The sequence below is a fragment of the Aedes aegypti genome, chromosome 3, assembly GCF_002204515.2.
Source record: "Aedes aegypti strain LVP_AGWG chromosome 3, AaegL5.0 Primary Assembly, whole genome shotgun sequence".
In the NCBI taxonomy this organism is placed as follows: domain Eukaryota; kingdom Metazoa; phylum Arthropoda; class Insecta; order Diptera; family Culicidae; genus Aedes; species Aedes aegypti.
This window is the reverse complement of record NC_035109.1, coordinates 322738608-322753025: the sequence shown is the minus strand read 5'-3', so window position 1 is coordinate 322753025 and position 14418 is coordinate 322738608. Positions and strand designations below refer to the sequence as shown.

Below are 14418 nucleotides of genomic sequence, written 5' to 3'. Positions count from 1 at the left end.
TAGCTTCGTTAAATGGATATAGATTCTGGTTTACTTAAAAATACCTGCTTGCTCTGCTTTGATTTCGTGCAGAGAATATTTACTTATTTGCCATGGTTCATTCACATATTTAACTCTCTAAAAAAAACAATATTTTATCAACTACCGAAAAGCTAAACATTACATATTATTTGCAATTGGATTAGATGGACAAATTGATGTGAAGATTTGCGAAAAAGTTACACGTCTTCTCAGTGAGAATCGAACTCACGACTCCCCGATCTCTAGTTGGGGCGCGTTAACCACTACGCCATGAGAGGACTCATGAACGCAGAAGTTAACCTGAATAATATAATTTATTTTCGATCTAAATATTTCGTTATCTAAAATCGATCTAAACCAAAAAGGAAAAGATTTATTTTTATTCGCGAATTTATGAATTTTGATATTTCTAATTGCGATTTTCCTCAGAAGAAATTCAGTAGAAATCTTAGGAAGATATCCTAGAGAAACAACTGGAGAATTCAGTTGAAGGATTAGTGAAAAAGATTCTACCCCATTACCCCGAATGCCATATCCCCGAATGCCATTACTCCGAATTCCATTACACCGAATGTACCATTACCCCGAATTCCATCATCCCGAATACTATTTCCCAAAATTTACAATTATCTCGACATGATGATATTGATGACATTTCACCATGACATTGGAACTCGGGGTAATGTCATTCGGGGTGATGGATCGTTCGGAGTTTTGGAATTCAGGGTTCGGGTTAATGGCATTCGGGGTAACGGGATTCGGGGTAATGGGGTAGAATCGTGAAAAAATGTGTAGTGGAAATTCTAAGATAGTTTTGGAAAAATCAAGGTAATAACTGAGGAAGTTACTGGATGTAGTAGCTTTGGAGTTCTCAAGGAATCCTGGAGCAGATTCTGAAAAAAATATTCTAAGCATCCTTTGAAAAATCTTTGAAAGATTTTCTGGGAGAATTGGTAGATTAAATCGAAGAAACATTTTTTTTGTGAATATTATTCTCAATTTTTTCGTCTCAAGCCTGTTATGTATCGTGTTTTTTGCTGCATTATTTATGTACTAGTCTGTGATCGATTTATCAATGAACTTGTAAGGTAAGATGCTAATGATCAGGATTGTACGACATTTCCCTGAAACCAATTATCCAGAATGGCATTCCCCAGAACGCCATTCCCCAGAAAAAAAATAATAAGGGATTTTTTGCTGTTAAAATCTAGGTCAATGGTAAATAGTAATTAGTGAATACAGTTAACTGGAAAATTTGGGGAAAACCAAATTCTTGTTTTCATAGGTAAAACATTATTGTTTTTTTTTTTTTTAAGACAAGACTTACTGATTGTTGCAGTAAAAGGAAATTATCAAAGACTAGGGAAATTTCATAGTGCATTAATGTTTTATTATTCTTCATAATTACGAAGATAATAAACTTAGGAAGAACAAAGAATATGCTATGAAAGCAAAAAAAAACACAAATTCCATCGATTTGTTTCGTGAACATAAAGAATATTACACTAATACAAATCACCTTTTTTAAATACAATTAGAAAGAACAGCCAATTTTAAAAGAAGGAACAATAACTATGATTTCAAAATAAATATTTTTCCAAAAAGCTTGAATCAAGTTTGATCATAGAACATAGTATGACGTATGGAAGAGCGACTTATTTTAAACATTTTTGCTATTTATCTCGAATGTCGTTTCCCCGAACGACAGTTCCCCGGATACCTCGTTTTCCAGAATAGCCCAGTCCCCCAAAAAGTTTTTGGCTCTCATAATTGTCATAACTTTTTGTGTTTCAAGGTGGTGTACGAACCGGTCATCTGATATGTACCATTCTTTACATGATTGGCGATTCTTTCGAGTTTCACCGTCCTCGGCATTTTGGCAAGATGTGTTCAGCCTGTTCAAAGTAGGAGTTTTTATAGCATAGCATTGCATAGCATAGACTGACTGTACATGTCAATGGTTGCTACTCCGTGATTGATCGGAACTGGTAAGAATTGCACTACGATCCAAATGAATAAGGGATGGGAGTTTCCGCTTACTCTCGAAGTGCAATTTTAGCAGATCTAATATTATTGATCAATAACGGCGTCGGCCAAGTCCTTACAGTCAGTTGGGATGGGGAAGGAATGTTAGGGTGTAATGATTGTTGCTTCTAGAGACCGAGAATACCTCTCCACAATCACCACAGGGAGGGTGTTTATTAGTGAGGGAGAAAAAGATCTGGGAGTCACCTCTGGTCGATGATGCGATCCATGGACAAGGGGGAAATATACGACTTATATTTAAAGCTAGTTTTGTATTTTTGTCTCGAGAAGTTTTTGGTAGAAGCTTTAAAAAATACGTTAACATCTATAATGTCGAACAATTCAAAAGATGTTTTTATTAATGATGAAAACTGAAAATTACATGTATATATTTTAAATTATTTGAAACAGGAATAATGCCGACACTTGTAGTGACGAACTATACATAGTTTGTTTGAAAATTATATATGTGTATTACTGTGCATTTTGTCTCGATATGGTAGAAGTTTTAAAAAATACGTCAACATTCACAATGTCGAACAATTCAAAAGATAATTTTTAATAATGTCAAAAAGAGAAAAATATATGTATATTGAAATTGTATAAGAAACAAGCATAATGCCGACACTTATAGTGACGAACCATACAAAGTTTGTTTTAATATTACATAAAAGTTACGCTTTCAAGAAAAATGTGTTATCACAAGCATGAAACGAACTCACCAGTTGGTAATCCATCCTCGACTGAACACAAAACTTCTTGGCGCCCCGAAAACAAACCGTCTTGCTTGTGCCTTCCCAAATACCTACTCAGCAAGACGCTCCAAAACAGAAATAAAAATTCTTCGGCGACGAAACCACGCGCGAAACCGCGAGCAAAACCTATCTGACGACGCAAAATCGACCCGCCTGCTTGGGCTTCACGAAGAACTACCTAGCAAGACGCTCCAAAACAAAAAAAAAATCTCCGGCAACGAAAACACGCGCGAAACCGTGAGCAAAATCTATCGGACGACGCAAAACAGAACTGTCCTGCCTGGGCTTCACGAAGCACTCAATTCAGCTTGTTCAAAGTAGGAGTTTTTATAGATAATAAGGTCATATTATCAATAAAATCTCCTACTTTTGATTGCTTATCATTCTCGCTAGTTCAGCACCCAGTCCCTAAAGTTTATTATTGTACTTGTTTAAACTGCATCGCTTTTTGAGGAAATGGGTCGTTCGTGGAAATGGCTTTCGGTGAAACGGGTCATTCAGTGAGAGCTGGCATTCAGGGAATTGACTTTCAGCGAACATTTACAGTATCATGTTAACCCGTATAGGCCTGAGTGAAAGAAAAAAAACTAAAGCTCTCACCGCTCAGCGAATACTTAATGGATTTTAATTATTTTTTGTCCGTATACTCAAACACACATCTAGTTCCTAAAAGTGGTCAAAGGATCTCAGGAATGTCCCTGTGGTCGGAGTTATTGCGGTGGATCACTGGGTCAGGTCAGGTGACAAGGGTTCTGCGCTTCTGTGTCCCTGGAGGTAGACAAATTTCAAGTCACCTATAATTTCCATAATCAGCTATAATGTGGCCACTATCTCAAAACGCATTAGCGTAAATCTTCTGATAAATGATTGAATTGGGTAACGATGTCTCCTGTATTTGATTGACTCTGAAAATCACCATTTTCAGGTCCCCGGAATGCCTTAAATTTATGATAAAGTGGACAATTTGTATCTTAACATCTGTTTCAAGCTTGGAACGCATTTTAATGAACTATTATTTTCGATCTCTAATTTTAGAGAAGTGAAACGGTCTAGAATCCAATAAATCTAGAGCTGGTTCTTCAGGGCATTCAGCCTGAGTGGCCGCATCCAGTACACTCTAAAAGTTGCAAAACTATTCATTTATGATGTTGAATATCAGAATATAATAATTTAGACAAATTGAAATTATTGCCATTAGAAATAAATAAAGATAACTTGGAATATCCCAAAAAAATCGCCTTATTTTACCCGACTTGACCCAGTGACCCAATGCTATAACTCCGGCTACAAGAGTATTCTAGAGTTCCTCTGGCCACTTTTATAAACTAGATATGTGGGCAGTACGCTGAAAAAAATATTATTAGAATCCGTTAAGTATTCGCTGAGCGGTGAAGGTTTTAGTATTTTTGCATTCACTCAGGCCTATACAGGTTAAAAAGCTTTTTAACAGCATTTTCCCCTTAAGATTTTGTTCGGGTCTGGTCATGAATCACATAGTCATTTATTTTGGATTTCCAAGACCACCTCATTTCCCATGCGTGATCTTTTGTCCATACAAACGTTTTGAAATTTATAAGGGTCGTAGTCTTGGGCCAAAACCTTCCCACCCCCATGTATGACCAAGTAATTCTAGAAAGATTTGCGAATCAGGCGATACTGACAAAATGTACACAATTTAAGAAAATATAGCGTTGAAATTGTAGCTCGATTGTCTATTCACGGTACTTGAACTTTTCCCCTATCGTTAATTTAACTATTCAAAAAACGCAAATTTGTAGAAGGCGAAACTTCACCTCATACCAAACCACACACTTTATTGATTACGCCTGTGTTTTTGTTTATCAAAGTGATGGGCGCATCTGAAATCGAAATCAAAACACGGCGAGAGTAAACGGCGACACTGCAAACAAAAAATAAACAAGGCGTACATGGCGGGCTTAATTGAAACCAGAATGAAAACACGGCGCAAAAGTAATAGGCGACACTGAAAATAATATCGATTACAGGCTGATAACATTGGGCGATACTGGCATTCTTGAGTGCGTTTAAGGCGAAACCTTATAATATTTTTTTAGTACGAAATAGCTAGGGAAATTGTAGGAGATGTGTGTGGTATTGATGAGGATTATAAAACTAGGTTTATAAAATATGTATTAAAGTGAAAAGGTTAAAGTTTGAGTATATTTTCTCCAATTGGGATTAAAAATTGCACATGAGAATTTCATTGATTATTTTCTCATTGTTATTGAATTGTCAGATAGGCCCTTATCGCGAATCCCTCTCGAATTCATGAGCGGCCCCTCATATGGTTTGCCAGAGACAAGAAAAGTAAACACTCGCTTTTTAAAAGGGTTTTTAGGACTCACCTTGTATTCGCTTGAGATCCATAATAATAAGTTTCAGGGCAACGTCATTCTGGGAAATGTCATTCGGGGAAATGTTCTACAACCAATGATCAGTGCCAATACGCAAAATAAATAGCAGGTAGTTCTAAGTGGCAGGCGTACTGAATCGAAAGGATTTTACTATTCCATGCTTTGAAATATGGAGCACGGTCTATTTGATAGGTAAGTAAAGCCTCAAATGTAAAAGATTTTATACCATTTTTTGAACCGCCCATAATATTCTAATAATAAATATTTTCAACAGATCGGTGGGAATGCAACCAACGCATACTTGGAAGACGATAGCCACTTGAGGAATACAGGATCGTGATTATTATCAAATGTCAATCTTAATTTATTCTTAAAACCATAATTGGCATTCGCATTACAATTAATTTGATTGTTTTTTACTTTTAATGGAGGATAATGGAACCAGGCTTTCGGCTGCGATGAATGGTAAATTCAACTTCAAATTTGGATGATTCAAGCTAATGGTTGGCGTTAGTTTGAAATAACCCAAAATTGATGATGTTTCTTGAACTGTCAAATGAAGCAAACGAAATTTTTGTTTCTTTAACATAACTTGGTTGAATTTATATGCGAATCTGTCAAACAAATAACTCAAAATTGTTCCAACTAACGTAAAAAGTTGAAGCTAAGAACTAAACTTTGGTTGTATTTACCAATTTTTCTCCGTGTCAGCACTCTGACGCTCGAGAGCATTTGGTTTTTTTTATTTCTGGCGTTACGTCCGCACTGGGACAGATCCTGCTTCTCAGCTGTAAGTACTGTACAAGTGCTCCTTAAGGTGAAACAGTTTGGAATCAACTTCTGAGATTGCACTGAAACTTCAAAGGCACAAATCTCGCGAAGAAAGCATCGAACAGCTGTGCACTTTTTATTTTGGCTTTGTGTACTAGCAGAAAGTTTAAAATAAGAAGATCAGAAACGTTTGACAATTATTTCTCCAGATTAGTGCCTTTGAAAACGTGAGTAGGGGCACAAGTCGGCCATTGTGCCGGCCATCTTTTGATTCCGAGATGTTTCACCTTAAACTTCCACAATTATGAACTGAGAACTCTGAAAAGCTGCGAGCATGACTCATTTTGCGTCAAATCAACTGTGGCATTTCTCCATTAGAACTGTCAGCCACGCAATTTTATCAAATTTTCCTTTTTTGAGTACAAAAGGACAAAACAAAGTCTTATTTATGATCTAATGAACAATGCAGAATGCTGTCGTAAACATCTAATGTCACTAATATATTAGTATAATCGTTAATTTTGATAATGGATCATTGAAGGTTGTTGTTGCCAGTGCTCACTGTATATGGGATTTAACATTGTAACAGCATTGCTGCTCTGTCAAACACACAAGGCTACGGTGGCGCTATCTATGCTTTCCATAGCGGCCGTTTTGGTTGTTTTAATGATCCATTGCAAAATGTAAACAACCAATTTTTGACAGTTTAACCCCGCTCAGGTTGGATCGTAAAAAATCGGCAGAGCGAACCTCGTTGTGTTTGGGTCGAACCTGGGGCGAACCCGGGTTCGACTCGACTGAATAAAAAAAAAGTTTCGACAGCTGTTAGGGCAGATCCAGAGCGAAACGAGTAGGTTCACCCAGCAATAAACGAAATCGCCATAAGTAATGAAATACTTATATTCCTCATATTCTCAGCTTAAAGACATGTCAAATATTGAACACAATTACAAATACACGTTCGGACAGCAAACGATCGGCTGGTCACCCTCGAACAAACATGTCCTAATGTTCACCAGCCCTTTGCGGTGATCTTTCAACAGCTCTTCACAATGATCTGCGGGTACACATCGGCCCAAACCGCCTCCGGAAGCCGGAAGGCACGTATCACCACGAAAATACTCGTGCTGTCGAAACGTTTCCTCCTTCTTCAGGGACTCAACTAAAATTTTATTTAAAAAAAGTTTTGAGTTTTGTATGAGATTTTTTTTTTTTCAGACATCTTACAACTTCAAATTAACCTACCGATATGTCCTAGCACTACGGACTCAATCCAGGGGTAGTAGTGAGCTACTGAAGCCGCTTTTAGTTGAACCTTTCGGTTTCCACAGCTGAGTTCTTCCAAATTGATCCCATGCAGAAGTGGGATGTTGAAGTTGTCTCCAACACGGATGTGACTTGCGATGGATCCTCCCGGTTGAAATACACACGTTTCCGGAATGAGATATTCCTCTTTCTCAGTGCAAATGAACCCAGGCTTACACTGGTTATCTGGCATCACCAATGCATTAACGATCAGTCGTTGGTGGTTTTCTGGATCATTGGCTGATACAAGGATTTTGAAATTCGTAACGTTCGATTTCTTTAGCAAGCAAACGGGTCCTGAAGTTTTGAAGTATTCTGGTTTGGTGTCGTAATACTGATCCAAGCCAATAATAGCTAAATCGTCATGGTTTGTAATATCTGTGATGTTCGCACGGGCTCCATCCAACAGCACAAATGTTGGTTCTGCTAAGATACACTCATATGAAGTGAGAACGTGTCGATAGTCAATAAGGGCTCCTGCACAGACGGGATTCTTACTTTTGTCATTCATCAGGTCGACATGGTACTCGGGTGCAAATTCAGGACGCTGAACTGAGCTAGAGACGTCTTTGTAGAACGGAACGCATTCTGTGTTGCGAGCACAGCTCTTAGGATCAAAACTAACGTTCGTTACATTCTGGATCCATTCGATATAGGATGCCACTCGAGAATACAATCCGATGGATCCCTCGTTACATCCAGTACCGATGGAAATGATTCCTGTTACGAATGGGATCAATTTCTGTAATCCATGTGGGTTCGGGTCAACCAGATTAACCAGTATTGGTCCACCGGAATCTCCCGGGCAGGCATCCTTGTTTGGGGAGGCTGCACAGAACTGACTCTCCTTAATTCCTTCTGCAATTCTACGATTGATTGGAAATTGATCTTTACAATCGGCTTCTTGAAGTGGTGGTAGATCGGCCTTCATCAATATGGGGCTCATGTCGGAACCGAGTTTGGTTGTCCCAAATCCCATTACAGTGAGCATGTCAAAATCCATGATCTTGTCCGCCCAAAGACAAGCTGAGCAGACAAAGGGTCCTGGTTGGATATCTGTTTCCAGCTCTATCAGAGCAATATCATTATACGACCGAGAAGCTTTGTAAGCTGGGTGCTTAATGAAACGCTTAATCGCTATCTGTTGAACGTTTTCATCGTTTTCGTCACTCAAAAGATTTACATCTCCTAGTCGAACCAAATCCGGTCTTTTTTGTTCACCATTGATCGAGCAGTGTGCTGCCGTCAAAACAAAATTCAACGTAATCAACGTTCCACCGCACAGATAATCCACCTTCTGCAAACTGCGAGTCCATCCGATGGCAGCCTGCAAATCTCAACGAAAAAAAAAATAGTCATTTTGTTGATAAAGTGAAATGCTAAAGTTTGTGCATAAAACTCACGAAAGCGCTGTATTCTCCTGGCTCAACCGGAATCCCGTTGTATATACCGGGACGAGGAGCAAAACTGGTATTGGAGTAAAACCGATCTATACAATCTGGAATACATTATGAACATTTACACAATCCTAATATCTCGAAGCTGTTTTAATACGTACCATGAAGTCCACTCCTTCTGTTGTAATCTTTCGGTGGTACATTCGTAAAGGTTCCACCATCAACTTCTAAATTTGTTAAAATTAGGATCAAACACAGTGCAATCACACGAACCATCGTGATGGTTTCATACTCCGAAGAAGACTTCGGCTCAACTGTTGCTACAATCGCGGAATGATTCCTACTAGGGCGGAAGATGTGCAAATTAGCGGTCGAATCAGTGAATGAAATTATCGCCTTGCATATATAATCATAAGACGCTCGCGTTGACGCCGTTCATTTGAGAACTACGAAACGTGCGATAATTTCTAAAACGTTTATGCGAGAATTTGTTTTCAAATCATTACGTTGCAGCGTATACCTATGTGTTATCAATATTAGCAAAAGTTTACTCATCCCATGCACTTCGTTTCAGTTTTATGAGTTTCTGATTTTAGCATTACCTAGGGGGACACAACAAATATTCTGTTTCCAAAATAATGTTTGAAAAAAGTTTATATTTGATAGTCACCATCAAACTAGCGGGGCGAATTGGGCACCCCCATGGGACAGTATGGACACCTTAACGTTTATAGGAAAATTGTCCCGCGATCATTCCCAGAACCTCGAAAAATGAAGAACATATTCAGGAAACCATAGGGGTAGGCCACTGTGCCACTGAAAACATGATTAAAACAAATTTACGACATTTTTCGTAGTGATACTTTTAATGTTGCCTCGATATTAGTTTTAATCCAGAATTGACGATTTTAAACCGATTTGAGGTTCCGCATCATAAGCATTGCATTAAACGCTAAATATTTCTGGATAGTTTTGTTAATGAAGTTACATTTCTTTCTCTTTAAAGTGTCAGCTCTACTTTGTCACCCGGTGTCCATATTGCCCCAACAGTATAAGAAATTTTCATATAAGTTTTTAATGTCTTAAAGTAGCAGAAAAAATCTACTATATATTTGAATTTAGCATAATTAATTGAAGATTCAATCAAGAGCTACATTTTCTGTCAACTAGTTCTCATTTGCCTTTGAAACCTTATTTGGTTAGGTGTGAATGTTATAATTTTCGAACTCAATAAAGTCATGCTTAATTTTTTGGGTTAAAATCAATGTTTAAAACTTTTTTTTAATAATTAATCTTCGAGCTGTTTAGTAGAATACCTATAAGTAGATGAAAAAACCGAATTCAGTACTATAACATTTAATTCCACTAGAGTTTGTATCCTTTGACAGATACGCGTATTTCGACCTCAACTGTAAGGCCGTCTTCAGTGTCGTGTACTAGACTCGACTTGTCAAAGAGCTATCTCGATTACTTTTCAAGTTATGGACAATTTTCAGTTAAAAAACATATTAATTTTAAAGTTTTGTCAGTCTTTGCAAACAAAAAACGTCGTCGCAGTTTGTTCACCATAAAAAGAGAAAGAGATAATCCGTTTTGAAAATTGAAAATCCGTTTGCGTCTTTCGGAGATATCGGCATTTGAAAACAACCATTTTTTCGAAGAAAATTTCTGATAACTCTGAGATAGAGATAGAACAGTAGTTTCTTCGGCAAAAAGTTGCACAATCAATAGTTCTAAAAGTGCTCGGAACAAAGTTTTTGCGAGTAATTATCGTATAAAAAGTTATCAAGAAAAAACTGATTTATCAGTACCACCCTAGCTTTTTGTTAAAAAAATCATAAGTCGCGAACCATAAGAGATATAAATTTGGGTTCTTCGGCAAAGTTGCTCCAAATCAGTTGTTCTTAAACATTGTAGAACATTGTGTAGTCCTAACTGCGACAGCAAAAAAGTTTATGTGCTGATCTCATAAACCATGTGGGCCACTCTAATTTCACATTACTGAAAAAATGTCTGAAAAATATGGAGAAACTTTGCCAAAGACATCATGTATCTAAAATTGACGGTTTAGGCGCAATCATTTTTGTCTTCCTAGATATGGCTTTGGGACCAATGCATTGTGAAATGACCGCGAAAGAAACTTGCTGACGGATAAAACAATGGTGGCCGCCAGGTGGAAAGAGTACTTCGAGTCATTGTTAAACGGAGATTACGGAAGTGGATCTGGTAGCCGAATCCAAATCGATGACGATGGACCGGCTGTGGAATCTCCAACGTTAGATGAGGTAAAGAAAGCTATCAATGGGCTGAAGAACAATAAGGCTGCTGGAAAAAACGAGCTCTTGGCCGAACTTCTTAAACACGGAAGTGAGTAGCTGCACGAAAGCCTTCACCGTATTTAACCCGTTAACGCCCAAGGTATCTCACAATTGGAATTCAGCTCCGTTTTTGTTACTCATAGTCGTATTCCCATAAATTAAACCTTATTTCACCAAAAAATTTCTAGTCTATGGTGGGGCTCCAAAAAAATTCTTGAAAGTGTGTCGTCCATATCTAGCTGCTCTATAAGTTTATTTTCGAGATTAATCAAATATATTTTCATGTAGTTCGACCCATTACAATGTAAACAAGTTGAAAAAACTGCTGTGAGGGGTAATTCATAAATTACGTCACGTACAGAAGAGGAAGGAGGGGGTTACAATGAAACGTGACTACCCATATAAAAATTGGAATCCATGCAAAAAGTGTGATACAGAGGAAAATTGAAGAGGATGAATATGGCAAAACTTTGCGTGACGTAATTTATGGACGTACCCTGATAAAGAAATTGCAGCATTGAGAATAAAAATTTCAGAGGCGAAAGGTGCATGCCAGAACTAAATCATTCAATTTAATTTTCTGCTCTACCACGTAAGTAAGATATAGACATACATACATTTCCATACATGTACATGTACAATAATGCACACTTAAGCCATTTATACCAAAAACAAAATAAAATCTTACATATTGATTTAGAAAAAAAAAACCTACAGATGTTTTAGAATAGTCTTCAAAAAGATTATATAAAACTTGCCAGCTGATAATGGAAACATAATTATCAAAATATTTTTTTCTGGTTCAAGTTATTAGTATACAATGTGAGTCTGATCTGACAGTGATCGAAATATATATTTGGCAATATCAGAATTTCGTTAGTGCTGATCAAAAGTTAGTCTTTCAGTCCAATGACAGTCAAATATTGTACTCCAACTATTACATGCTTTACAGATGTGAATATTTGGAGCCAGCATTATTCGGCTATAACGTTTAGGTACTGCATCATTGATGCATATAGTCTTATTCACCGATAGAACCGAATCCACGCGGTCCAAGATTTTTGACACTAGAGCTGGCCAGAATACCTGGGGAGCATACGGAAGCGTGCCCGCTCAAATGTCACAATTCTTGGACCGAGTGAGTTCAGCAAGAAAGGCTCTTTACTGCTACCTCAACGCGTCACTGGTTCTAAAAGGTAAACAGTCGTATAAAACTACGACCAAACAATGGCGAAGGCGTAATCAATTTTCTCGAAAACATTCATTTTGAGAATTAAGTAGAATTTCCTGATTAAATTGGCAACAACGCACTGCAGTAGCGCGTAGTAAATAACTGCTTGCAAACAATATCTTTCAAGCGCATTTATTACCTGTAATTTTGCGAATAATAATTTTTACTTTTCCACGTTTAAGTCATAAAATTGGTTCTGGACTTAAGTTGGCGGCTATTCAATTTTACTCTCATTTGACAGCCGCCCTTCACCATTGGAGTTCAGTTCATGGATGGATAAGTCAATTTGTCGGTTGTTTCGTTCTTCACTCCCTTCAAAAGATCAAAGGATCTAAATGGTGTCAAGGTTCATCTAAAAATGTTAGGAGCATTGCATCCGAAATAAGCGATTGTTGCTCGAATCGATAGTAAGTATCCATTGTTTTGATCTAGGCAGACCAATTTCTTATAGGTTGTTTCCTTAATTTTTCGCACATAAATGCAATTCCCAGCTAATATTTTTTTTGCGAAAATATCATCGTTTTCGAAGATACCAAATTTTTCATCGCTGGACTTCAATCATGAAACTGACTTCCGAACTAAGAAGGTTTAAGGTGAATAGCTTTCTTTGGATTAAATCAGTGGACTGATATATAAGCGAAAAAAATGTGTGCCCAGTAGATTCTCTAGATTGAGATAAAAGCAAATAATGTGTTTGTCTACTAGCGCCACCTTAGGAGAATTTTCCAAACTACTATGTTTCTGGGCGAATAGATCCCATTCAGCTGAACACTTTTGACGAATATACCAAATTCGAGAGTTCGATTTTGTTCAGTCTCATCGCTGGACTGATATAAAAAAAATAAAATATTTGACCACTAGCGCCACCTTGTGAGTGTTTTCCGAACTAATATGGTTTTAGGCGAATAGGATTCATTTAGTTGTTCAACATTGTCCATGACACAAATTTTGTATCTAATCACTTGACTGAGATACTAGCTAATAAAATATTTGCCCACTAGCGCCATCTTGTGAGTGTTATAAGGTTTTATGTGACTAAGTATCATTTAGTTGTTCAACATTGTCGAAGACAACACTTTTGTACATCATAACAGAACTGAGATGCAAGCAAATACAATATTTGCCCACTAGCTCAATCTAGTGAATGTTTTCCGTACTAATAAGTTTTCGGGCGAATAGATCTCATTCAGTTGAACACATTTGTCGAAGACACCAATGTTGTATCTCATCACTGAACTAAGATATAAACAATCAAAATGTTCGATCGCTAGCGCCATCTTTTGAGTGTATTCCGAACTAAAAAGGTTTTAGGCGAATATGTATCATTTAGTTGATCAACTTTGTCGAAGACATCAATTTTGTATCTAATAACTGGACTGAGATACAAGCAAATAAAATCTCTGCTCACTAGCGCCGTACAGTGAGTGTTTTCCCAACTAATAAGTTTTCGGGTGACTAGATCACATTCAGTTAAACACATTTGTCGAAGACACCAACGTTGTATATCATCACTGAACTGAGATATAAACAATCAAAATGTTCGACCATTAGCGCTATCTTGGGAGTGTTTTCCGAACAAATAAGGTTTTAGGTAAATAACTCTCATTTAGTTGATCAACTTTATCCAAGCACCAATTCTGTATCTCATAACTGGACTAAGATATAAGCAAATGAAGTTTTGGCTCACTAGCGCCATCTTGGGAGTGTTTTCCAAATTTATAAGGTTTTATGCGAATAGGTATTATTTAGTTGTTTAACTTTGTCGAAGACACCATTTTTGTATCTCATAACTGGGCTAAGATACAGTGAGAGGCAAAATAAAGTGCCCACCTTACCAGTTTTCGAATTTCTCTCATTGATTTGGTTCAAATTAAAGTTAACACACCTAAATCTTTTGTGATATTTTATTTTTGATGTTCTTTTAAAGTTGCACTTACGAAATTTTGATAAAAAAAAGAATTTTACTTAAAGAAAAAGAAAATCAATTTGTATTGAAAAAAAAGTAGTGACAAAAATAAGTGCCCACTTCCTTCTTGGCCCCAGAAAAGATGATTTAAGAAAAATAAAAAGCAATTTAATAGTTAATGTGTCCTCCTTTGGCCTTAAGGACTTGCTGGAGGCTCTTCGGCATGCTTTTCACCAGGTTTTGTAGGTGTTGTGGATCTAGTTCTTCCCAGGCGCGCTCCAAGGCTTCAAAATAATTATTTTTGTTGGTAACAC

General features: G+C 37.2%; 1 protein-coding gene across 1 annotated transcript; it reads right to left on the bottom strand.

Moving 5' to 3' along the window:
• Positions 1–6829: 6829 nt before the first annotated feature.
• LOC5565742 lies at positions 6830–9059 on the bottom strand. The gene is made up of 4 exons (XM_001650032.2): positions 8811–9059; positions 8656–8750; positions 7193–8579; positions 6830–7109 (listed from the first exon to the last, which is right to left on the bottom strand). The coding sequence occupies exons 1-4, from the start codon at positions 8923–8925 to the stop codon at positions 6895–6897; spliced, it is 1812 nt and encodes a 603-aa protein (XP_001650082.2). The 5' UTR covers positions 8926–9059; the 3' UTR covers positions 6830–6894.
• Positions 9060–14418: the final 5359 nt, after the last annotated feature.